The following is a 26,352-nucleotide window of genomic DNA, read 5'->3' on the forward strand; positions in this document are numbered from 1 at the left end:
GGTGACTATACTGTACATGGGGAACGGGATGGAGACTCTACATCACCTTATTCTGGGGCTCTTTTTAGTTTTCCTGCCATCTTGACCTACCAATGCCCTTGGTGCAAGGGCTGCTTGCTGTGCAGGGGAGCTGTAGGCACTTAGTGTCTTTGAGAACTTCACTGATTTGCAAAATGTTGAAGTTGGCTACTGACCCCAAAAGCTTTTGGTGTGGGAAAGTGTTGAGAGAGAAAAAGAGAACAGATGGAAACTGATAGACATCCCACTGCTGTCTCATTTCCTTGGGAAACCAGGCTAAAAATAAGTTGAAAACTCGAGGACTGGTACTTTGTTGAGTGCCCAATCCTGCCTTGGCAGACATTCTCACTCATCTAAGAAACCTTTAGGTGAACTCAAAGATCTACTCTTCTGTGAACTGGAACTAAAAGGATAATTACTGTTTCAGCCAAAGGTGGATGTCTTTGGAATGCATGCATTCACTGTGTGGAATACAGAGAGATACATTTGAGCCAAATGCAAAAGGTGTTGGTGTGTGTTAGAGCGTGTGGGGTGCATAGCAAGAGTTAGTGAATGATTTCTAGTGAAGTGTTTTGCCTTTTGCTAACATTATATGCAATATGATAACCTTCTTGGTGGTCTGTTAGCTTCAATCTTCCCTATTTTGACTGTCCACTGTGGACCAGCTCACTGACCTCAGACTGTTGTGCTTGGAAGGAAGGTATTGCTAAGAAATGGGGCTTGTGGGGGAAGCAAATCAGTTTCTCTAGTCTAGAAAGCATACACTCAGTTAATGTTTCAGTACTGGAAATCTGAATGGCATGATATGATCTTCTGAAAGTATCTGGGCATAATGATGACACCTGTTATCTTTTAGTTTGACTTTATTCCTTTTTTTTTCATTCTTAACTTTATTGATGCAAGTGAAACAGGAGCACCCATACCTTGTGCTCCTAGACATATGTCTGTGGAACTGCCAGGGAGGAAGGAGCTGTAGTGTATTTTACCATGCTTTCTGCCAAGGAAATTGTGAAGGCATTTCCCAGACTCTCAAATGTGTGTGCAAAAAGCTTGAAAATGCCTCCTCTGCAATCTATAACTACTCACATCACATTATGATTTATTAGGCTTGAGAATTGTTTCTGTTATATTACTGTAAATAACTCAACCCTGAATTCTGCAACTAAAAATGCTTTGATGCCATTATGTTTTAACTGGCTTTAGAAAACCAGCAAGGTTGAACTGAACAAAATTACCTTTTGGTTTAAACTGCTGTAATATTTTTCTCCAAACCTAAGATGAAAGGAGCTGTAAATATGGCTCTGAAATTATTCTCCCATCTAGAAGTTAAAAATAGAACTTAGAACTCACTGTAGTTCAGTTGCTGTTATGGGAATTGGGAAAAGAATTAATTGAAGTGCTATGACCTGAGTTAAGCAGGGTGTTATATTTAGATGGTCAGACAAGCTTCTTCTAGCCTTAAAACCTAGAGATCTCAGCACATTATATGCAACTTCTATAAAGTGAAAATAAATACCCATGTTTGTATGTTTATAGTATTTACAAATTAGGTGAGATGATTAGAAATTGCAGGAAAATGTGTGGCATTCCAGAGAGAATAATGATTTTTCAGTGGTTTGCCTAAGGGCTTTTGATACCAAAATAGTAACAAGATTCAAAGTACAAAGAAGGTTGATTTAATATTTCTTTAGGGAACTGTCCTGAAGAATATGTAACAATCTGCTTCAGACAAGGAAATGTGAACCCAAAGACATTTTCTAAATACCACATTCTTCCAAGCATTCACATATAATTGCAGGACTGCCAGTGACAATCGCATTCAATTGTTACAGAAAAATTCTGGCTGCATCTTTGAACAGATGGGTAAAAATGGGGTATGTATTGAGGCCAGAATAAATTGGCCTGCTTTGAAGAGGTCATCAGATTACAATAATCTTCACTAGCCAAAACAGACCATTAGGCATTTGGAACTATACCCAATACATGTGTTTTTGGTTTTTTTTTTTTTTAATCTGATCCTTTAGAACATTCAGCTAACTTGTCGAGGCTGTACTCAAGCCAGTGGTGTCTATGTAGGACATAAGATTTTCCTGTTTGAAGGCAGGATTTAGGGATCATAGACAACTAACAGCTGAAGGAATGCAGCATTTAAAAAAGTGAAATCTAAAAATGAAGAACAAAGAATTCAAGTCTTCCACGTGATTTTGTGTGGAATTTGTAGAATTAGTCATGCTTGACACTTCCTTATGCAAAATGTAAGTAATGCTTAGCAGCTGTTCTGAAAGAGAATTCACTTGAAGTTCTGTTTCATTAAACTTTTGTCTGTTCCTGTTCATTAAAAATATTTTGTTTTATTTTTTTCCTCATGACTAAATGTTGTGCTATCTCCAGTCTATAATGCAAGAAGCTGAATTGCATCTTTGAAGCTCCTTGGAGGTTTAGGCTGTAAATGGATTTTGCAATTTAAAGTGGAAAATCTAAGAAAAAACATTCTATGTCATACACTGCATCTGTTTAGTGTTGTTCTTTTAAAAATTAAGGATATTTGTTTTAAAAAAACCCATCAATTTTTGCTTAAATTCTCTCTGTATTTTCCAAAGAAAAGGAGAATCATGGAATAGCTTTGTGCCTGCAACATTCCATTCTGGTCCTACAGTCTTAGACCCTTTGGAGTCTGCCTACATGGAGGACAGTGAAATTAAGGTTTGACAGTCTATGAAAGGATCTTTGGTGGTTTGTATGCATAAATTCTGCATACAGTATATAGACTATACCAAACCCACTTTTTTTTTTGTGCCAGTGCACATTTATTCTCCCAAACAAAACAATTAATTGATGCCATTCATGGAAGGGCTGTGGTGCAGGAGTCTAATCAGTGTGTTGGAGTTCAAGCACAAGTGCAGGAGCAGGGGCTGTGTATTTGGACATGAACTCTGACTTTATCCCATATATCATGGACTGTGTGTGTGCCCCATTTTATCTTTCCTGTCTGTCTTTTCTTTTGCAGATAAATCTGTTAGGAATATGTGTGATAGTGAAGTTGTTATGCTCCAGTGTGTTTTAATAGCTTCCAACCACAATTTTTTTTCCTTCTGTGCAATTACAGGTGCTAGCAAGAGATGCATGAATCTCTCTGTTCCTTGTCCAGTGTTCCTGTTTCCATGTTTAGTTCATCTTTACCTGCCATACCAGCTTACAGAGACATCAGATCAGACATTCAATAATACTTGTATTGCAAATACACAAAGAAATGCTGTCAAGTGGTATTAGTATATTCTTGCAAACTTCATAGAAAACAAAACCAAAGGGATTCTCAATCTTTTACCAATGTAAGGAATCTGGCTGCTTTTTAAATCTGAAAGTAACTTTTATGAATTCATTTAAATATATTTCTCCACAAAATTTTGTTTTCATGTTTCTTGTCATTAAAGAAATAAATATATATTTTAACTTTTCAAAAAGTAGCAGGCAAAAGCATTTATTTTTGAAACATAAATGTAGGTTTGAGCTCTGGAAGTAGATATGATTCACCATCCTGTCTTCCTTTTTTAATCAATATAATGAGGTTTGTCTCCAAAGTGTATTTTTATTTTAATTTGTATTTACGTGCCTTGCATTCAGAGAGGTTTGTATTAAGTATGAGCAGTTTTGTTCTTAGTTGACAGTTTATTTCAAATCACTTTTATTTGTTTGTCTAGCTGCAGAGCATTAACAGTATCAGCCTATTTTGTCATCTAACAAGCATATTTTCTTTTGTTTTTTAAAAGGTTTTTTGAATGATTCAGTTACCAAGTGCATTGTGGCTCTGCGCTTGACTGTGGTGGTGAAAGTGAGTACCTGCATGCCTGTGGGGAGCCATTCAGACAACTTCCCATGCTCAGGGAAAGGGAAATGCATCACCAAGCCACAGGAGGTAAGGTCAGCTCACCAAGACATTCCTGTCATGTGGCAATTCTGTGATAATTGAAACACAGGGTAAATTGTCCTTGGTGTTTATACCTTGCAGCTGTGTAACAGGCATCGACATCCCCCAGGTGCCACTAAATAACAACAATATGTATCTGCTATACCTGACAAGCAAGCACTTGAAGTAAGAAAATAACAGAAGTGAGATGCAAAGATTCATACCCTACCCTGGCTATAAAAACAGTGGTTCATATCAGCTGTAAGGGAATTTGTACTGCATCTTAGAGTCACTGTAGGAGGAAGTTCCCCGAAAGGAGGACCACGATGTTGGCACTTGGGATCTCCACTCTCCAGACCAATGTGCTCAGATTTGTTAAGTTCTCAACCTTGTCATAGGTTTTAGGTCAGCTTTAATCTAGTGCTTCTCTCTCCACCTCTTAAAAACTGCTTACTCAGAGTAGACTGACCAGTGCAGTGGAATTACCTGACCATAATTATGAGAAGAAGCAGAATGGAGTAATTTGATAGTGGTTGCAAGGTTTCCTGTACAGCTTTGTCCTTTACATAATACTGCCCTGAGGGATTGCAATGGCAATTCCACTGGACACTGGGGATTTTGTGTGATCTAGCAACATAAGAAAATAAGAACCAAATCTGTCAAATTTGCAGTCTGTTCTGCTTTTACAAAACCAGACTGGGCTTTTGTGATTTAGCTACTGTATACTCTGTTACCTTCTATACATGTTATTTTTTATTTCATGGATTAAAAGTCATTTACAGCACAAATATGCACAGTTAATCTTTGGTTTTATTGTTATTCATTTGGGAGATAAAAGCAGTAGTAACTGTTGAGTAAATATTAACAGCTGTGAGCCTGCTGTGAGCACAAAAAAATTGGCATATTGAGCGAATTCACTTGTAGTTCATCTGCTACCAGTTTCTGATTTAAATTCTCAATAAGCTTGTTTGATAGAAAATGGTGTTTTGAATTGTAACAACAATAATTAAATTGCCACAGTAATCTATACATACGTGGCAGTACTAACATCTGGAGTAATTATCTGTTTTATTTCTCAAAAATGAATTTGTAAAATGCTTGAGGTAATGTGTGAACATAATTATTGCAAGATGAATTTAGAAATAAATGCTGCTTTACTATACCAGCTGGCTGGTATCCAAATAAATTATTCATTCAGATACAGTGTTGTATTTCATAGTCCAGTTTAGTTTTTGTGCTTTACTGTATTTATAATTTTTATTTTAGTAAGTCAGTGTTTTGAATTTGACTTACATAAATAAAATGTTCAAGTTTACTATTCATAACAGCATGTCAGAATATTGTCTTTTTCTATTTTCTGTCAATTTGAGTGTTATATCTTTTGATAGATTGCCTCATTTAATATATTTTTGTGTTGTTTGTCCATTTTATGACTAATTTCTTTTTCTTGTTGCATGTGATGTCACAAAATAAGAATAAATCGTTTCCTATATCTATGCAGAAGAATTAATGCATTTCTGTATTAAGGGAAAGCATATATGGCCTATAATAATTATCCATGTGTTATTAATCTTTTAAGATGTAGAAAATAAAGTAAATTTTTCTTTAAAAAAGACAGATTGGCTTCATAGTAAGAAAGAGAAGCAATTATTTAACTTAAAACAAAGATAAACCAGTATCTGTAGGTTCCTACCTGTAATCTTGACATTGGAAGCTTTCTGTGTAAAAACCAGAACAGTGAGGGATGAGACAGCCCTGCCTTGTGCACGTGCAGGCTGCTGCTTTCCCTGGAAAGTGAATAGAAAAAATTAGGACTGTTCCTATCTTATCACTATTCTTTCTCTGAACCTAATAACCAGAAAATTTATTAAGGCAGTATTTTTGGTATAACATGCACTAGGCTGTAGTAGACCTGTGGCTGAAGCTGTGGGACACACAAACCATGTCTAAATCAACTTCTGAAGAGTATCTAGTGATTAATGGCAGTCAGAGATCAAGAATTAGCAAGATTCTCAATATTTCTAAATATAAAAAATTATAAAAATTATGTAAATATATAAATATCTTTAATAGTCATATAAATATATCTTCAAATCAAATTTTAACTTCAGAAATGCAATTGATTTTATTTTTGCTGTTATTAACTGCTCCTGAGTTTTCTAGAACCTGAATAAATGAGGAATGCTTCCAGTGATCCTCTCAAATGCCATCAAACCTGTGCCAGGTGCCTGCTGGGCTGGGGTAGTTTGCAAGAACATCAAATACAGTGACCAAAAGGAAGTTAATTTATATCCAGTCTCCTACTCCAGGGGGAATGAAAATGCCATGTTGTCTTTTTGCCTGTCCTGTGCTTCTAAGTCCGTGAGCTTTCCTTGCTCTTTAGCCTATACTGGTGCATCAGAGAACTTCAGATAGGACCCTGATTCATGCCCAGCATAAGATAAAAATAGAAGGGCATATTTTATTAAGTAGAATGTTTTTGCCATTGTTTAACTGAAATTAGGTGAGATGTGCTCTAAAATGTCTTGATGATTTCCCTAATGGTGGAGCAAGCGGCTGCCAAAATTGCGTGCTTGACATGACAGCCATTGTGTCTGTTTCCCATAAGGCACTCCTTTTTGCAGAACATAAACTTTAATTTTCTTTAAATTTAAAATGCACCCTTTGTGATTTGCTGTTTGTTTTTATCCATAATTCATTCTGGTTTTGCACAATCCAGTCTTGCAGGATGCAAACCAACTTCTTAGAAGAATGCATAAAAGGCCCAATGCCATGAGCAAGCTCAGAGCTCTGCTGGCTGTAGTCATTGCTTCCAGTGCCAAGAAGATTAATGCTTGTCTTTGAGCTTTTATGTACTTCACAGTTTTATTTCAAATCTAGTAGAATGTAAAAGAATGTAGGAACACATCTGCTTATTGGGAAATTTAAATGTAGTTAACAATCTGCAGTGATATAAGCACGGGGGGTTACTGTTATGTATAGAGTGCATATAACTATAAACAAATGAATTCTGGTCTAACCTGGGAGTCTTGGCCAGTTTTTACTCATTCCTTGCTGATCTATAACTTGACTTCTACTCAGCTAGATGCTTTTTATAGAGCGTGGTTATAAAAAGCAAAGTTCAAATGCAAAGTTTTGTTTTCAATTATTGTTCTTTTCAAAGGAAGAAAAATTCATCACTTTGAGTGAAGTTCTGTGCAGTGAGGTGATGCTGAGCTCAAGTGATGCCTTTTTCTTCCTTTATATGAACTTTGTGCCTGTTCTGCTGCCATGCTTGCTGCTTGTCCACAAGGGAAACAGGAATGTGTCAGATGTATAGCACTGGTCTTGGCATCATCACAACATAAATATCACTCTCACATTCATCTAATCACCTTCACACCAGGATGAGTTAACAGTTAGCAGTTAATGGAAGAGAAAAGTTTTGTTGTTAACACAAAGAAGGGGAGAGATTTGTCTGGTGTGGATTTCTGATTTCATGAATTTCATGAAGATTTTGAAGTGAACTCGGGCCATCCATTGATTGTGAGTGCCACAATTTTGCTTACATGAGAGGTTCTCTCACAGATTGCTCTGTGCCATAACTTTGACTGTCCCATAAAAAATGTGGATGGTCTGACTGTTTAAATATGAATTTTTATTGCTAGATTTAGAACCCATGAGATTTACACAAAAAATATCTGGCCTCTGTCTGCACAGAGAAATAATACATTGAATTGAATAGCAATTGTTTCCATGTCTTCTATGCAAGCTGGAAGCTTTGGGACGGATCCATTTGATAATAATCTGTAAAAAGGCAAATTATAAAACCCCTCATGTATACCTGAAGGTATGCTGTCCTGCATACAGACTTATTTTCGTAGGTACAGTATGCTCTGGAGTATGGAATGATCATGCAATATTTTGCTCAAATATTATAGTAACTCAGTCTGAGTTGTACTAAATACTGAAAGTCTTTCTCAGTAAGAGAGAGTAGACATTAGTTTTCTTCTGGTCATCTGAACTTCTTTGCCACAGTAAAAATAGGATTTATTACTCTCCTAATTAGACTAGCAAAAAAGTACTATATTCCAGCTCTATTTATGATATGGTACAGGCTGCATTATAGCAAATTATTTTTAAAAATTTTTTTATTACCTTCCAAAATTATTCTATATATTTGCACTTCATCAAGTAAAATAGATGATCTTTTGATTGATGGTAGATAATTTTGGAGTTCTTACTGACATTAATTCTAGCATAGTGGCAGTGTGGAGATGCTTCTTGACTTAGTTTGGCTCAAATATACTTAGTGCATGTTATCTATCTGAAAAAAAAAGTAGTATCAATTGGGGTAAGTGATAATAACCTAATCTTCTCCACAGAAGATCTGTCAGCATCTCAGAACTGTTACCTGTCATTAGATATTTCAGATTGAAGTGTTAAAATGCTTTTCTTTTGCAGCTTTCAAGCCCCATTTTGTTAAGTACTCTCTATGGTAAATTGATCCCTATATCAAACTCTTGGATAAAACTTTAAAGATAGTTACTGTGCTATGTGAGTAAAATAATTTTGACTCTCTTTTGCTTGACTGTCTTTCCTTTCTGTTGAACTACAGCCTTTTTTGGAAACCTGTCGCTGGTGTGTGAGATACTCAGAGCTGTTTGGTGAAGGGGCTGGGGTGAATTCCAGAACATGTGTAGACTGTACACTTAAAAAGGGCTTCTGGCACTCCTGATAAATAACATAGTCATGGATCTGAGTTTTGAAGATGTATCATATTTATTCTTGTATAACTCTACCAGTGTGATATTTGTAAGGAAGAGTGAAATCTGGAGTTCACTGAGTGAAGTTTTTTTATTTATGTGAAGATGATTATTTTATACTTAAGTAGAAAGCTGATTATTCATATGAAGCAAAACCAGAAGCCCCAAATCTCTTTGTTTCTAGTTCCATGCGTGCTCTGCACTTGGCATTCCGGTGTTGGTGCATGGGACAGCTGCGTTCCAGCACCGAGGGTCTGGCTTTGGAATAGATGAGAGTGAGTGATGTTGCCATCTAGTGTTTGAAAAACAAAGATTCAGATGTCATCTAAACGCACACCACAGAGGAGAGAGCTTTCCCTGCTTCTTTTCTTGGAGACTTCCTTAACAATCATAGTCACTTACAGAGTTTTTAAATCTGATTTGAATTATTTTGTTACCAACACAAATGTGCCATATCATGCCTCCTGTAGCTACTTTTAAGCCTTCAAGAGGTGTAGTGGTCTTGATTTTTATTAAGCAGCAAAGTTTAGAAAAGGTAATGAATACACTCAGAAGAGGACATATTTTTACAGAATTGAAAAGGGAATGTTACTGCTGAAGTACCACTCTGAGACCTTGTCATGTGAAGAGTGCCTGTCTGTAGTAGGACTCTGCAGTAAATTTGCACATTATTCCGACTGTTATTTCAGCCTACAAATCTAATTTCTGGAATGGAAGAAAAAATGTATAATGATTTAGATATTATGGATCTGATCCCAGACTCCTTGTCTAGATGAAATGACCCAACATCATTAAAAATTTGAGCTGAAGAATTGGTGCAGGTTTAGTATTTCAAGGAGTAACTTTGTTCAGTTGATGTGTTTGTGGCAACTACTGTTATGAACAGGAAAACCAAACCACCTTTGTTCAGAAGTGTATGAAATGAAAACATCATCCTTGAAAATGTATTGTGAAGTACATATCCTCTTTGTTTTTAGACAACATTTTTTTGTGAGTGTGAAGATGCATATAAGGGTTCCCTGTGTGAAGAATTTGATGCCTGTCAGAGCCAACCTTGCCAGAACAATGCAACCTGCACTGATGTAGCACAGAAACACGACAGGAACAATTTCACCTGCAGCTGCTTGCCTGGTAGGTTTTGAATTCTTGAATAATGCAGCTTTGCTTGACATTCAGAGCATCTCTTTTTGCAGAGCAGTGAACTGTGCAACTTCTGATACCAGAACAGACAGAAAATGCAACAACAGCATAAGGGCAGTGTAAGGTTCTTCATTAGTGAAAAATAAATGCCACGGGAAAGCACATGTCTGAACATCAACCCTGTGAGGGAATTAATCATAACTAGTGGAACTTTGCCTACTAAAAACACAGGAGCAAAATTTAGTTTACATCAGCTTTTTCTTTGTCAGGTTTTGGGTTTTTTTTTTTTTTTTTTTTTCAGAAGTGTTCTGTGACCACCACACAAAAATTTAGGTTTAGCTTTTTTTTTCTTGTAATAATTCTTAATTTTTTAATATCAAATGTATGACATCATTCAAATGGCTCAATCACTGTTAAGTTTAGTGGTTTGTGCTTCTACCCATAATTATTGTATCCACCAAAGTTTGTGTCCACACATTAAAAAACAGTCTGGAAAACTAACTGTTGTCATTTAACTTTGAATTCCTAAAAAAATATTAATTCCATATGAGAAATATTAGAGAAAGTTGAATGTGAGAGTTTAATTATCCTATGTGTCTCCCTATGCAAGTTTCAGAAACTTAAATGTGAACATGATCATGTTTCCCAAATTCTGGTAGAAGGAAATGTTATGAAGGTAAATATCAGCACAAAATGTAGAGGTGTAATGATTCTTAGCGTGTACCTCACGAAAATCTGCTTTCCCCCCTTCTCTGGTGATTGTTTAGTACCTCTGCATTTATAGTCCCTGCAACGTATTTGGGATGCTATTCCTAAATCATATTCTCTTTCAGATGGACAAAACATCCACTATAGTTGGTAATAAGATAGGACATATTTATTTTTATAAATGATTGCATTAAAAATAATTATTTCATAAAACTATGGGTGTTTTCCCCCCAAATTGTTTAATTTGGGGGGGGAGGGGTTTCCCCTTCATTTTCCTTTTTTCTCCCCTGCATCAGCTAAATCCTGTCCATGTATGTCCCCTGTCTCACCTTGGGGTCTTTCTCTTCTACACCTGTTCATAGCAGTGATAGTCATAGCTTGCTAGCCTTTAACAGCAGCCATTCAGGTACATATACTCATGAGGGAAGATTATGAATAATTTTTGTAGAGTTCCTTTTAAAAAAATAAGACATGCCTGTGTGTAGCATGTAGTTTTTTCTTCAGTCATGCGTCCAAGATATTTTCTTGAAAGTAATTAAAAATTAGGGAAGGGGAATGTGTGGTATTTGTTATAAGATTTAGGTATGGAGTGTAGAATAATTTAGATTGTATTTTAAGTTTGTTCATTTTTTGGGGATGTGTTACAGACATCAGACATATGGAACAAAGCAAACTTATGGTCAAACAGTACAGTACACACAATCTGTAGCTTGTGAACTTATAGAAGCTTATTTGGAAGAGTTTGCAACTGTGCTGAGCAGTTCTTCACAGCTCCCACTTAAAATAAACACTCTTCTTGAAGCCCAGAAGTAGGAGCAAATGACAGTCATTCAGCATATGCACAAATAATTCACAGTGTTGAGTTCTGTTTAAAGCCTTGCTAAAGATTATTGACTTGGGATTCAAGTTGCATTTGAAACCCATACAAAAATTACTTTATTTTTTTGTTTGTATGAGTACCAGTGAGGACCCAACATCTATTGCCAGTTCACTAGTGATGTCAGAACATTGCTGTTGGTAAAACACCACAGATGTAGTCTCTAGAGTTCTGCTGGTTTTGTATGCTTCTCCCCTGAAGTATACATTTTAATTAGAAATCTCATTTTGTAAGAAATGAGAGACTGTCCTGGATTCTATTGCTTGTATTGGTTAATTTGATTCAAGAAAAGGAATGGTACTACTTGGATGGCTGAGCAGTATGTTTAGTGGTAAACCCTTGTTTTTGCTTCATCTTCTGAATGCTGTGAGCTGTTTTGTAGGTTACACTGGAGAGCTGTGCCAGTCAGAGATTGATCATTGCAGCCAGCAGCCATGCCAGAATGGGGGGACCTGCTCATCCCACCTCAATGGATTCAGCTGTCAGTGCCCAGAAGGTAACCAGCTAACTCCTCTCTAGTACCTCGTAGAAAGTGCTGGTTTTACTCTAAAGTTTCAATTATATTGACATGTAGATATGCATATTTAATTTATTTTAAATTGTGCCTTAGTTTGTAATTGTAGGCAGAAAAGAAAATGAGATGGGAAATCTTGGGATAATCAGCAACAGGATATGAAGTGTTGTACGAGTTTAGTGTTTCAGTGTATATGTGGTGCAGAAATGTTCTCTATTTCTACAACAGAGATCAGGCTCCAGCACTGATGAGAAAGGTGGATTTGAGGAGACTCAGGGTATGATCTGGTTTTTATGTTGTCCATTAAATATGTGAGAAAAAGATGTCTCCCTTATAGTATTTGCACTTTTCTGCACATGGGCCAGTTGGCTAAAATGTGTGTAAAAGTAATAACTAAAGGAATTATTTCAATCCCCCAAAATTTTTAATTAATTCTCCTTTCCATTTGGACATTTTTCTTTCTTGACATGAAAGCTTCTCGCTGATTCTCACTGGTAAATCTTGTAAATGTGAAACAAGGACACCCCAATGCCAGAGTGTGCTTTCATAACAGTGTGCTGACTGCAATGACAGATCCCTAAATTGCACATGAAAAAGTCATCATGAGTGGAAGTTTTCAATTATGAAGCCTCCTATTAGTTATTTATAATTAAGATTGGAACTTTGAACTAATTATACTTCTGTCCTTCCTTGATCTGTGAATGTTGGTTTTGTTCTACCAGTACTTTAATGCTTGCTCTAAGGGTCCAAGTCTTTGATAACTGCTCTGGTAATATCTCTGTGCTTAATAATGAAGATTATTTGTAGTTTCTTGAGGCTGATTCCTTGCTTTTCTAGAGTGCTATGCTTTAACACTTAACTGCTGTGTAGAAACGGACATATTGACAGCCATGCAGATCCTGCATGTGGAAAATTTTTGGAAATTGTTTCCCTTATAAATAGTAGTGAAACTGAGGAGAAAAAATATTAGATGTTAGACTTGATCTAAAATTTTCTTGTAATTCCCCAGAGAAATCTGTTGAAGAATCTTTAGGGAAGCAATGCAGGCAATGATTTTTCCAATAATGCTGGGAAGAGCAGCTACTGAGATTTTTGGTTGTTTTATGTCTGCCATACGTGTTTCTGTGCGTGGCTCATTAATTGCTCGCTCTTAATGGCCTGTTAATGAAGATGCTGATAATAGCCCAGCTTCTCTCCTGCTGCCCATGGGGCAGGGTCACTGCTGGGCTCAGGGCCCTGCAGGGCCTTGCTGGGCTGTCGTGCTGGGCACTGTTGCTTCTTCATTTTGCTCTGGAAGGTCTAATGCCAACGAGCTGAAGAATTCAGATATCTTATGGAAGGAAAGTTGATTTGACAAAATGTATTGTCTGAGTTTACTAATGACTGTCCCTTGATCATTCTTACATCTTTTGAGGTGTTATCCTTTTACAGAGGCGGAATTTGGGAGCTTTTGTTTGGGTTTTAATCTCTGAAGAGATTCAGTAATTTTTGTAAATACAACAGAGCAGCTAATTGAAAACTGCAGATGGAGTAACTTGGAAATTTGCCTGCCAACCCCCAATTTTCTAATTTAAGTGAGGTCTCTTGCTCTGCTGCTATTCTGCTCTGCTTAATAGTGATCACTTGTTGAGAAAAGGCTTTTCTTTCTGTAGTGCTAATTCAGCACAGTGGGGAAAGGTAACCAAGGAGCTTGTGTTTGAGTGGGAACTACAGTCTGCAGATATAACATGGCTTGGAAAAGGATGAGAACATGGAGCAACTATCACACTTAAAAGAAAAAGATGGCAGATGAAGGAATCAGATGGAAACAATGAAGAATGATCTTGAGATTGTGCTTTTCTTTTACAAACGAGATCTGTGGTTCATGAAAAAGCACATGATAACTGACTGAAGGCTAGATCTGAGGCCCTGAAAAAACAGCCTGTCTCAGATGTGAATTCATGATGGCTCTTTAGACAATTTTACTGTCTTAAGAGTCCTGTAGTAAAGAAAAGTTCATGCTACTTACAGATTCCATTTCCTGTGGGATGCACTGTATGTTTTAATATCCAAAATATGTCAGAAAATAAACTCTTCTATGATGTTGTGGAATCACCTGTAACGAAAAAATTGGATTTTGTACTTGCATTTGTAGAGAAGAAGCTTAAGCAATACTAAAGACCAAAGAATTTATTTAAAATTTTGACACTGTTACTTTCAAAATAATGTTTTGATCTTGTACTTGCTTACAATCAGATAGGGGTCTTTGATTGTTTTATTAATTTTATGTCAATAAACATACATTTAGTATTACATTCAAATGTTCATGCAAAGGAACATTCTAAAACCCTACATGTAGTAAACATGCCAACCTGAAAATGAATATTTGAAATTTATATTCAAAATCATTCCATCCTTATCACTCTTGAATATCTCCTCTCATTTTCTTCCAGTTATTGTAGTGTATAACACACTATTGTATTGACAGAAACATTAATAGATTTTATTTAAACTGCTTGGGGTACTAATCATCAATTTGGAAATTTGGTTTCTCCATTTTCTTTAAGCTTCTGAGAAGTTATGTGTATTTCCAAAATACACAAATAATAATTGGAAACTTAAAAACCCCTGGTTGGTATAAATAAATGTAATTATAAATTAATGTCGTGTTAAATTAATAAACACATATAATTAAATAGATCAATGTAAGTTTTAGAGATGTTGCAGCTAGTGATCCTTATTTATCAAATTCACAGAAATCTTTGTTGAAAGTTAAAATTAAAAATACCCCAACTGCATGGAAATTAACTGATTGTGTGGTGAGGAAATGTGTTCCTTCCAGACACAAATTTTGTAAAATTAGATAGAATGAAAGACTTGGTACTTGAAGTACTTGAAGGTACTTCACCCTTTGTGAATTTTGCTCATATGATAATATTAAATTATTTAGTAGTGGGCTGTGGTTTAGAACAAAGCCAGACAGTAATAAGCAAAGTGCAGATCAATTATAATAAAGAAATAAACTTCTGTTGCAGGATATTTCTGAAGTTCTGTTCCATGCAGATTTGATGTCCTGATGATAGGTATAGATTAACAGCCTTCAGTGTTATAGGAAAACATTAATCTTTGATAAAAATGACTTGCATTCAGCTGGCCAACCCCATCAGACTGGCCTGGGTTCTTGGGCTCTTCAAACATGCTTTATGAGGAGGTCACCAGCTTGGACAGAAGGGGCAGAAATATTTTAATTTGGCTTAATATATTTTTGAAAAATGGCAGCAAGAATGGATGTCAGTCATCCTCTAGAATAAAAGAAGACAGAGCGAAAACAATGCTATGATAAAGAGTTTAATATATATAGATTACTTGAAATTCACATTTTAACATTGATTTTATTTTAGTTTTGACAGTTTGATTTGAGTAGCTGCAGGTAACTACTGCTGGCAACATACTGAGCAAAAGTGTCTTGAAATATCTGCAGGCATTTCTGAAAATACTGGAAAGCAATAAATTTATGAATGCTCTTATAATGGCTTCTGTGGTTTAGAAAATAAGAGTTTGATGGCTATAGAAGATGCTAAGTTGTGATTCATATGTGTTGATTTGCAGTAGCAGCTAGAAAATGCACATTGTCACCATGCATCTTAATTGACTGAGACAACAGAAATTATTTACTGAGACTAAAAATAGTTTAAGTTTCAAGGTTTTCACTATTCTCTCTGCTTCATTGTTCATGTAAAAGCCTTTTTCTCTAGTACATCTTGCAGATGTCATTCTAACTTCTTTGGGTTTACATAGAATAAACCCATTTACAATCTTGATCACAGGAAACTGGGTCACACAGCTGTTGCATATAGAACATTTCCCAAGGTTACTGGTGATGAGAATGCAGAATTTTTCATATTACCATAAGAGAGTTTAATTTACCTGAAGAACATTTTGTCGTTAATTAAAATTCTTATGGCTGTTTAGTTTCTGGTACTTTCCACTAATCTAATGTTTTTACCTGGCACCTTCCCAAATTGCTCCTTTTTTTAATAGACTTCTCCTTAATGCTTCAATGGGTTTAGCCTCTATTCATCTTCATCAAGAAGGACTTAGCTAGAGTGAATTTCAATCAAAATCTTACAATGTTTTAATGATTTCTTGATCCTTCTGATTAGTAACTTTTTTCCTCTCTACAGAATTCTGATGGAATACCATTTATTTCTATTTCCTCACAAGACAAATGTCTATAGGAAAATAATAAATTGCTTGTATTTCTTTTAGTGCTTATCCCTGCATTTCAAAGTTAAAAGTTTTGTAGTCCTGAGCCCTCACAATTCACAGACCTAATTTTTCACCTACTTAGAATTCTTGGAATTGGGTCTAATGTAACATTCAGAGAAGCTGTTCTACAGGCTGTATAAAAGGCAGTTCTGTGGTGTCTTCAGAAAACGTTTTACTTCCTTGACTTGCACATGGCTCTTTTGCTTTCAATAGCCAAATAATTAAAATCCCTCTGTGGTGAGAAATTTGGCTTTTATTCAGAGCTTTTCTGTCTCTGAAATCTGATCTAGTGTCTATCACTGACCTGGAGTCTGTAGCAATTTATAAAGCATAACACCTAACTTAAAACTGTTATACTTGCTGACACCTAGCCAAATCACTCTCCATGTAAGCACAGACATTGTACTGTGGGTTTTACCAGTAGAAATATTTTCTATTATTGCCTTTCCCCTTTACCTTCTGTGTTATTCCTTGGTAAATTTTGTATTCAATTCTTGCTAATTACCACTAGACTTTGCATTTCAGTCATGTCCCTTTTATGCCAGCAATGACCTACAGGCAGGGTTGGGTCCATTTTAGCTGGCTGAAGGGCAGTTCAGGGGATACTTTTCTGCAGATAAACAATGATGATTTTTTTTTGTCTGGAATTTGGTTCTGTTTTCAGTCAATACTCTGAATTTGATTTTTATAGTTATTGCATTATTTGCTTTCAACAATTAGGCTAAGTGTACATTTAGAAATGCCAGAATAATAGGTTTCCATATTTCCTACTTTAAGTATTTTCAGATATTTGACTCATGCTTGAGATTTGAACTTCCAGAATCACCTAAACGCATTTCACAGTGCAGTCAAAGATAGCACAAGGGCAACATGTTTTGGTGTATTTTAAACCTGCATATGTTCTTGAAGTGCTTTGTCACTTGAAACATTAGCCATCTGCCAGTAACCTCCTCTTTGGAGGAAAGATTACTGCAAAGGTTGTATTAATGTCATTGTGTGACCTCAGATCTCCTTAAACCTTTTTAATCTGCTTTCAGAGTTACTTGAGAGATTTCACTGGACTCAGTGGCTGATCTCCTCCTGGTTATAGTTAAAAGTCCTTGCAGTTTCTTTTAAATCTGACCAAGATTTTATTACAGCAGTGCAGGCTTTGTTAATTGCTAGTGAGCCGTTGCTGGAATTACATCCTTGCTTTTGGGGTTTCTGTTCTTTGCAGTTCCTGATGGTTAATTATCATCTGCAGGATGGGCCTCCAGTACAGGATTCCACAGTGTTTGTTTTTAGGCTCTCCCTGTTCAGCGTTGCTGAGCAGGTGGTCCTGACAAAGCCCATGAAGCAACTGAGGCCATAGGATAACAACATGGGGAGGACAGCCTGTTCTTCAGCTGTGCCCTGCCAGACCTGATTTTCTCTCCTGGTCTGCTGCAGAGTTTGTATGACAGAACTTAAAAGTCCAATCTGTAGGTTGTTTCTTTTCTTTCCATCTTTCTAGCTACATTTTTTTTTTTGTAAATTAGATTATTTTTTCCATGCTTTTCATTCCATAACTCTGATGTCTAAGGGAGATGCAGCATTGAAAGTCATTTTTCCGGTGCCTAATGTTTTGAAGATGCCCCTAAAATCCTGCTGCCAGTTGTGACCAAAAAAATCCAGAAACTCTGGCACTCACAGAGCAAGTGTGGCCTCCCCATCTTTTCTTAGTTACATTAATATAAGTTTTGTTAATTCTGTGAGTAAATCTCTGTAGTATGCTCTTTGTGGGTTACTCACCTTTGTTTATTATTCTAATTTAATGTTAAGAGCTTTTTTACAATGTAAAATATCCCAGGGAATTTTAAGCCTGAAAAGTGATGGTCTGCCCAAAAGAACCAAAAACTTATTAAAAGATATATAATGGAATGGAAAGGACAGTTGGTTCTTTTATTTGGAAGGGTTCTAGAATTTAAATATGCATTTCTGACTTGCTTTAGGATACAATAACCATGCATTGTGCACTACATACATGATGTATGTGTATGTATAGATACAAGGTGCAGGTACTGTAATTTATTAAAACATAATTCTTCACTACATCTGATTAAAAGTTCCCTTGCAAGAATATCCTTTTCCTTATGTCTGTTTTTGGCATGGTGTTGCTTTAATAAATCATTGTCTCTCCTGCTAACGAGAAGTTTTTTCTTGTAAAAGATATTTCAATTAATGAAACTCAATGAATGCATATTATATTTAAGAGGTTGTTACATTTTACATACGCATTAACAGAGGAAAAATAGGTCAGTTTGGGCTTTTTTTCTTATTTTTTTTAGGCTAGGCAGCTCCTGATCTTTAGAAAATCTCCTCAACTTTTCAAGCCAGATTCACTCAGAAAGCAGATAAGCACTGATTCAGGAACATATTTTTGCAATTCACTGCCGTAATCATTTATAGTATATTAGCTAAAGCATCTCTTTTCAGAGAATGTTAATAGGCAAAATTAGAGTTTATTGTGTAAGAAGTCTGTATTTTTATAATATCCATAGAATTAAAAAAGAAAGGAATATAGATCTCTCTATGGCTTACTTTTAACTTGCTTTAGTTCTTAAAATTGTATGCATATCAGCATGCTTACTTACCAAACCCATTTATTTCTTTTAGGGTTTTTAGGAACCACTTGCGAGGACAAAATAGACCCTTGTGCATCATCTCCCTGCCAGAACAATGGAACCTGCTATGCAGACAGACTTGCCTTCTCCTGCAGCTGTAGTCCTGGCTTTACAGGACCTACGTGTGCTCAGCTGATAGATTTCTGTGCTCTGAACCCGTGTGCACACGGCATTTGTCGCAGCGTTGGAACCAGCTACAGATGCCTCTGTATCCCTGGTTTGTACCAAGTTACATCCTCTGTAAATCTTCTAATATTTTTATATGCAGGTTCCATATATAGCTTAAAATGACTTCCTTTTCTTCTCAGTCTATGAAACAGATTGAGCAGATGTTCTGTCTGTTTAGAGCAATGATAGGAATCTACACATTGCACTTGGAAAACCAAAAATTGCAGAGTGAGCACTGAAATACCCACTGAGATCCATATGGCTTGAGTGAACTCTACAGCTGTATTACAAAACTGTAGTCTGCAGGATAAATCTTTCTAAGGCGAGGCATCAGCACTGTTGGAATTACAAAATTTGGTAGAGAGAATGGAAAATGTGGCACTGATCATTAGGGAAAAACAGACAAGGTGGCTGAACAAAGGTAGAGAAGGAAAAATATTGGTTATTCCAAAGGGTTGAGTTCTCTGTCCATATTTACATAAATTGTGTCTCTAGAGAAAATCCAGCAGGGCTGCTCAGGTGAGTCCAGTGAGGAGACTCAGCTGGGAACTGTTTGACAGCACAGCCTGACATTCACGGGGTCTGTGTAGCAAAGGGTTTAGCTGCAGAATTTTTTCATCCTTGTACCAACATAACAGGATATTGGGGTGCTTACAGCTCCCTTTATCCATTTTAGCAATGATAATTAGTGGGTGAAGTAGCAGTTAAAATGTCTGATAATCAGTGCTACACATCCACTGCTGTTTAAGCACTTAGAGTGAGCATCAATCTTTGTTTTTCTTTTCACTTGAATAAGTTTTGGCTTTTTTTTTTTTTTTTTTTGTCTGTCCCTATGAAGCTATTAGCTTAAAAACTGAAGAAATTAAGGATAAAACCAATTTCCAGTGTACAAGGGATAAACTAAGGAGTGACATTTGATAGTTAGTAGCTCTGCTGTGACATTCACATTGTTCTATGCTCCTTTCAGAGGAATATCTTCTCTCTGCTGCTTTCCTTGTTTTCTGAGAAACCAGTCATAGTTCTTCATCTCTTCCATCTCAGTTTTCAGGATGTGCATGTGTCCCACCAATCTGTTTGTGGATATTTTGAATATGGGGATTTTATAATGAGATTAACTAATTCAGCATTTTTAGGTGGTGTCAGAATTTATCTGCTCTATAGAGACATGAAAGAGACCATCAGAATTTTTTTGGGAGGAACTCACAAATTATCAGAAGCTATGGAAATTTGTTGTTGGAGTTGACAGATTTATAGTTAAATTACATACTCTTTTATAAAGGAGAAAAATAGGAAAGTGAAATGCAGACAATACCACAGTAATGTTATCTTGTAATGCATTTGCTGACAGGCCTTGTCATTCAATAATAGTAGTAAAAACTAGACATTGATCTTTCCAAGAAACCCAGAGAAGTTTTAATCTTCTTCTTGCCCTTGGATTGGGTAATTACTGAGTGTAAGGCAGGTAAGAGCAATTAAACTTGAGATTCCTATGTTTTAATTCCTAAAAAAAAGGCCAACTAAAGTAATGACTACAAATCATAGCCTAATACATTTTTGGTATCTCTATCAAAAAGCAGTTTGCTAGAGGGGGTGAGTGATGCAGTTATGTCTCTGGGATATTAAGAAGCTGGATTCTATTTACATTTTTGCCTGAAGAGACCTTGACTGTATCTGTTACATTACTTGTAAAGTGAATGAATAAAATTTGGGTACAGTTTAGAAGCATCATCAAGGGTTAATAATAAAGATATTACCAGGAAAGAACTGGTCTCTGCCTTGTGACCTTGAGGCTTTCTGGCTTGCAGGCTCTCAGCATCTGTGCATGCTCCTAGACCATTGGCTTCTTTGTACAGGAGGCTTTCAGATATATCCCTGAGTTCTTGCACATAATTTTTTTTTTAATGGAATGGTTGTTAAATGACATTTTAGAATTATCTTCTGTATTGATTACCTGACACATCTGAAAAACAGTTTTATGAAGTTTAGAAACTGTCACACTTAATTTTTGTGTTCAGCTCTAGGGTGCTGTAGTCCTTTTTTTTTTTTAAGTATTTGACAGATAGAAATACAGAAAGAGTTTTGCTTATATGTGTGACCTGAATGGTGTCCTTCCTTTAAGCACTGTTTTACAGTGTCAGTTGGATTTTGGATTTTTGTCTGGGTTACTTCTGTCTCAAAAATGAAACAAGAGAGGAATTTTAAATTGCCCCAGTTAGTCCAAGGTCTGTGCAAGTCTCCTTGCTTGGTAGGCAGTTTGGCTTCCTTGTTTCTTTGGCCAGTGTACAGATTTGAAGAATGATAAATGATGGTGGTTATACTTGCATAGCTGCACAATTTGCAGAACATGAACAACCAGACATTTGCTACTAATTTTTGTGTGTATGCTGGCTTTCATTGTGGGCTTTCATCTAATAGCTTGTAGAGGAAAGCTAACTTGTATAAGCTAACTTGGAAAGCAGTCTAATATTTCGAATGTTCCAAATTTTAGAGTGGAAGGAAAAGTAAGTTATTTCCAAGTTGATCATACCTCAAATGTCTGCTGAGGGGCTCTGTGGAGTTCCCAAGCATGTGCAACCATACCTGCTTTGTACTGTGTGTGTGATTTTTCAATTGCACATGAAACCTTACCTTAAATCTGTATTTATATACTTACACACCCAATTATTAACACTTACCACCTCACCCTTTACAAGTAACAAAGAAATACTTAATGTTTAGACGCTAGATTTAGAGGTTGTTGCATGTTTTACTTCTTACCTCATATTAAAGAAGTAATTCTAATAAAAGTTCTTGTGCTCATTTGCTGGCTTCTCATCTGAAGTCTGGTTGGTGAAACTAGTGGGAACCCTTTGTGTCTCTTTGTAGAATGTTTATTTATTGCCTGATCCCAAATAAGTTTCTTCCTCCTGATAAACCTTTTTACTCTTTATATGCAATTATTTTAATACAGCTACCATTATAAATTTCCAATGCAAATATTTAATATAGTATTTTTAGTTTCATCTGGTTTGAAGTGGAGAAATGTAGCTAGAAATTGCATGGCTTAATATCACAGGAAGATTTTGGATATGGGTTTTTTAAAGACACAGATTTTGAAGCTGCACAGCACTGTACAGACATTAACACCTGTCCTCTATATAGATATATATGATGTCATATATAGAACATTTGGGAAAAAGAAGAGAGGAGTTTCAGAAAAAGTGCTGCAGGGTATAAAAAGTGGCTGCAACTTCAGAAGTAGTGCCATGGAGTATGTTCCCTTGATTTTACTGCTCATGCAGCTTAATAGATAGTTCTAGGAGCATAAGTTAATTTTTGTGCCTTTGCAGAGGCCAGAGCAAGATTTGTCTGCAGCAGTTGCAATTTTTCTTTTCTCTGTGTTTTCCCTTCCCACACTGTGTAACTGGGGCAGGATATGTGAGCTCAGGAAGAAATGACTTCAGGTTAATTCCAGCTTCTGACTGTCTCTGAGCCCATTATTGCTTCTGTTTCCTCATCTTGTTTCCACTTCTGCATTAAGACAACCTTCCATGCAATCTGACCATGGCTGGTGAGCATGGCTTCCTACCTTCCTGCCATCTGGGGTATTCCTCTCTCTCATCTAATTGCTGTATAAGCTGAACATATTTATTTCCTGGCTCTATAACATGCAGCTCTGTGTTAGTGAACAGCCATAAGTATGACCTGATGCTGTTCCCTGCACAACAGAGCTGGCTTGCATTGTACCCCATTAGGTCTTCCCATAAAGATGGGATTTATGTTCTGCTGCCTTGATTGGGTGAAATGTTAGGTATGGATAAGCCCAGGGAGTCACTATTGAGGGGTTAGTGTCTAAAAAGGCTAAAAAGATTTCAGCTTTGTTCTTTATTGATTTCTAAAGGGAGAGCAAGCTTTTGCCTCTTTCTTTTGTTAACCTGATAGTGCAGATATTCTTGAGATTATTCTGCTGGATCTTTTCCTCTTGAAGGCTTTGACAAACCCCGTGTCTTCTCATCAGCCTGTGTGACACAGATTGTGGGCTTCCTTTCCCATTTTCTCCTTCTGCAGTTTTTAACAGCCCTGTACAAAGACAGTGCAGTTCAGCATGCAACTGAAGGCCATGCCTGGGCACAAATGGATTTTCTCTGTTCTTCTCAGGTGTAGTTTTTTCTGCTGTTTTTATGATGTGTTAGAAAGTGATGAGATTTTATTTCTACCAAGAAAACAACCTGCTCTCTTTGAGGCACCCTTCCTGTTGCTTAAGAAAGAGGAAGAAGAATTTGGGGATCAAGAGGAGAATGGCAACAGATCTGTTTCTGCTTTTGTAAAGACCAGTAGCAGTGGGTAGTACCAGTGGGATGGTCACATAGAGGGAAAAGGGGTTACATAGGGACAACTCTATTTTAGGGTTTTTTAGGTTCCCTGTCCATTCCTCAGCCTCTGAGGAGAGCACATCAGAACTGAACCTTCATTTTCCAGTTCTGCTTGAGTTCATGAAGATTCTATTACTAAAGATTTTTCCCATTTCATGTGGCCTGGAAAAGTTGTTCTTTTTTGAAGCTGCAATGCCTCCTGTGGGTTTTTTTATCCTGTTCAGGGCACAGTAGCTGGAGAAGTGTTGTTAATGTAGGTATTTTTTCTTTCTTTCTGAATACATCCACAGAAATATTGCACACCACAAAAGATGCAAGGAGCTGCATTTGGCATTGGCTGGGAACATAAAAGCAGCAGAATCGTAACACTGCTAGAAGGAGAGCAAGCAACTTCCCTAGAATCCATAATTCTGAAGTGATTTATGACAAATGCTCCTGTTTCAATCTAAATTCTTCGACAAAAATGTACAAATTATTTATGTAGTCTTTTTGAAGATATTTGTATGAACTCAGTGTACTACAGGGTTTATAGATCAGTATAATTTAAAAGCAGTAATGCAAGGAGAAATGCTCATTAAGAACGACAGGGTACCTCTTATCTCCCTGAGGAGAAGCATGCCTTTTCCTCAGGTGGTCCCTCAGTGGAATGTTCTCCATCCAGCAGTTCCAGCAGAAGGAGGCTGCTGGCCCCGGGGTGAGGACGGTGAGGGTGAAATTGTGTGTGGGTGAGACCTGCCCTCTCGTGGAGAGAGGAAACATCTTTCCCTGGCTGTGTGCAGTGTCTGGCAGCGTGGGCTGGCTGCAGCCTGAGGAGGTGATACCCTAGTTCATATTGATTTTGGAAACCAGACAGCTATTTAGTCACAAATTCCCTTCGTTCTCTTGGAAAGGTGAGAAGTGGAAAACATTTTTTCTGAGAGTATCTCATTACATCGGTGTTAAACACTGGGAATTCCCATCTGTTTTCCTTACTGATTCTCCCATCTGATTTTGGTGGTTTGTGTGTTGGCTACAGATCTCGCTACATAAGAATATTTCATATTCTCATAAGCTAGATAAACTTCATTGTAGGCTGGCAAGAAAACACTCAACATTTAGCATAATTAATTGTTTCTTGCCTGGCTGACAGCTTTGGAGAAAGTGGTTCTGAAATGTTTCTTAATACCTTACTAGCCCAACTATTTCCTATGAAAGGGCAATTTTTTGAGAATTATAATGGATGGTATTGTCTATATATCTTGACTAGTATTAACAGTTGTATCTTCAAAAAATTTTGTTTTGAATTATCCATAATAGGGAGGGAGAGGGTGAATGCAAATATTGTCTGAAGGCAGTATTTATCCTATCTTCTATTATTCTATGAGAATTTTGGGGAATATTTAGACCAGGATGCTGAATATAGATTGATTGCAACTTACTAAGAGAATATGCCCCTCTCATGAAAGACACCCTCCTTTCATATCTGAGTTTTGCTACTAAGTAGAGATTACTTTAAGAAGTAAAATCACACTGAAGAATCTACACTTTGTATTTTAGGCCTTTTTCCTGGCATCTGTATTCATGCCCATTGCATATTTATTCATTGTAGGTTCATTCTTTTTTTTTTTTAATGTAATGAGGAAATCAAGCTTTTATAAGCACATGAACACAGTTCCAGTGTCTGGTATTATATCATAGACTACTCTAGGTCTGTAATTTCAACTACTGTTAGGGCTAATGATTGTGTGGCACACTAAGTAATGAAAAAGGTGCTATTTTCATGTGGATTAACTCCTTTTTTGTCTCATAATACAAATTACTCTGTGGCTGTTAACAGGCCATGTAGCTTTTCCCTACTTCTGCTTTCTGTATTTACCTAATCAGCCCACAGTACCTGCCTATGGCTTGGAAATAGTGTAAAGATGAAAGTGCCTTAATGCTTCTACAGTGCTTTGACATTGTACAGCATTAATGCTGAAACATGTAATCATTCTAACTACTGTTGTACAATTATCACCTCTTTGATGAGCAGTGGCTTTGATGCAAGGATCCAAAGGACCTGGGAGACTGTTGAAAGAAATGCAGGAATATTGACTGAGTGTGGGTATTCACGTTACTGCTTCTGACCTCTGCCACCAGCCTTCATCCTTGCACCTCATTGTGGTTTAGCACAGGAGTTGGGGATTCTCTCAGAATACTGTGCTTCCAATATTTTCTTGGTAATTTTCACCTGGGGAACAGATGCCTTTAAAATCAATGTCTTAACAAATATCAGTTTGTGCAGTATATTTAAGTTAACAAGCATCTGCCCACGGTCTATAGTTGCCTAATTGTTAATTTTTACTGCAAAGTGTTTCATAACTATTTTTGTTTCCCCTTCCTGTGGTTTAGGTTACCATGGCCTTTACTGTGAGGAGGAGTACAATGAATGCCTCTCTGCACCCTGCCAGAACGGAGCCACCTGCAGAGACCTCGTCAACAGCTACGAGTGTGTGTGCCTTGCTGAATACGAAGGTAGGCTGGGCTTTGCAATTGTTCTCTGCAGTTTTTATGGTGGGTTCTGTGACAGATCCTGAGCAGAAATATATCCCTCACGTAAAATTAACAGAGACAAACTTCAGTATTGATCCTGATCCTTTAATCTTTATTCAAATTACTAGTTAAGATTTAGCTCCTCTGTGAATAATGCATGCCCTGGTCTGGGCACAAATGGATTTTCTCTGTTCTTCTCTGGTGCAGTTTTTTCTGCTGTTTTTATGATATGTTAGAAAGTGATGAGATTTAAAAAAACCCATAACTCCTAAATAGATTTTTTCATCAGTTGTTGTTGGAGCCTTTACACAGAGAGCTTTCATATAATTTTTTATTTTCTCCAGTGAAGTGAGCTAAAACATAATAATAAAAGATTAGTATTTGAAATAGATTAGCACAAAGGAGTAGAAATAAAAGATTTATCTTGGTTGTTCATTTAGAAGACTGTAAATCCCAGAGAGGGTAGTAGGTCTATCACTGCTTTTCCATGTTAACTGCAGCTATTCTTAGATCTGTGTTCAAATG

At 36.7% G+C, this 26,352-nt stretch overlaps 1 protein-coding gene across 1 annotated transcript in view; it reads left to right on the forward strand.

The window, feature by feature from the left end:
• DNER (delta/notch like EGF repeat containing) overlaps positions 1–26,352 on the forward strand; it is a 106,856-nt gene that overhangs the window by 67,458 nt on the left and 13,046 nt on the right. Inside the window, exons 5-9 of the mRNA XM_050978183.1 lie at positions 3,786–3,931; positions 9,645–9,798; positions 11,775–11,888; positions 18,789–19,013; positions 25,687–25,809. Of these exons, the coding sequence (XP_050834140.1) occupies positions 3,786–3,931; positions 9,645–9,798; positions 11,775–11,888; positions 18,789–19,013; positions 25,687–25,809 (762 nt within the window). The remainder of the gene's footprint in view (positions 1–3,785; positions 3,932–9,644; positions 9,799–11,774; positions 11,889–18,788; positions 19,014–25,686; positions 25,810–26,352) is intronic.

Source organism: Serinus canaria, chromosome 9 (assembly GCF_022539315.1).
Source record: "Serinus canaria isolate serCan28SL12 chromosome 9, serCan2020, whole genome shotgun sequence".
NCBI lineage: Eukaryota > Metazoa > Chordata > Aves > Passeriformes > Fringillidae > Serinus > Serinus canaria.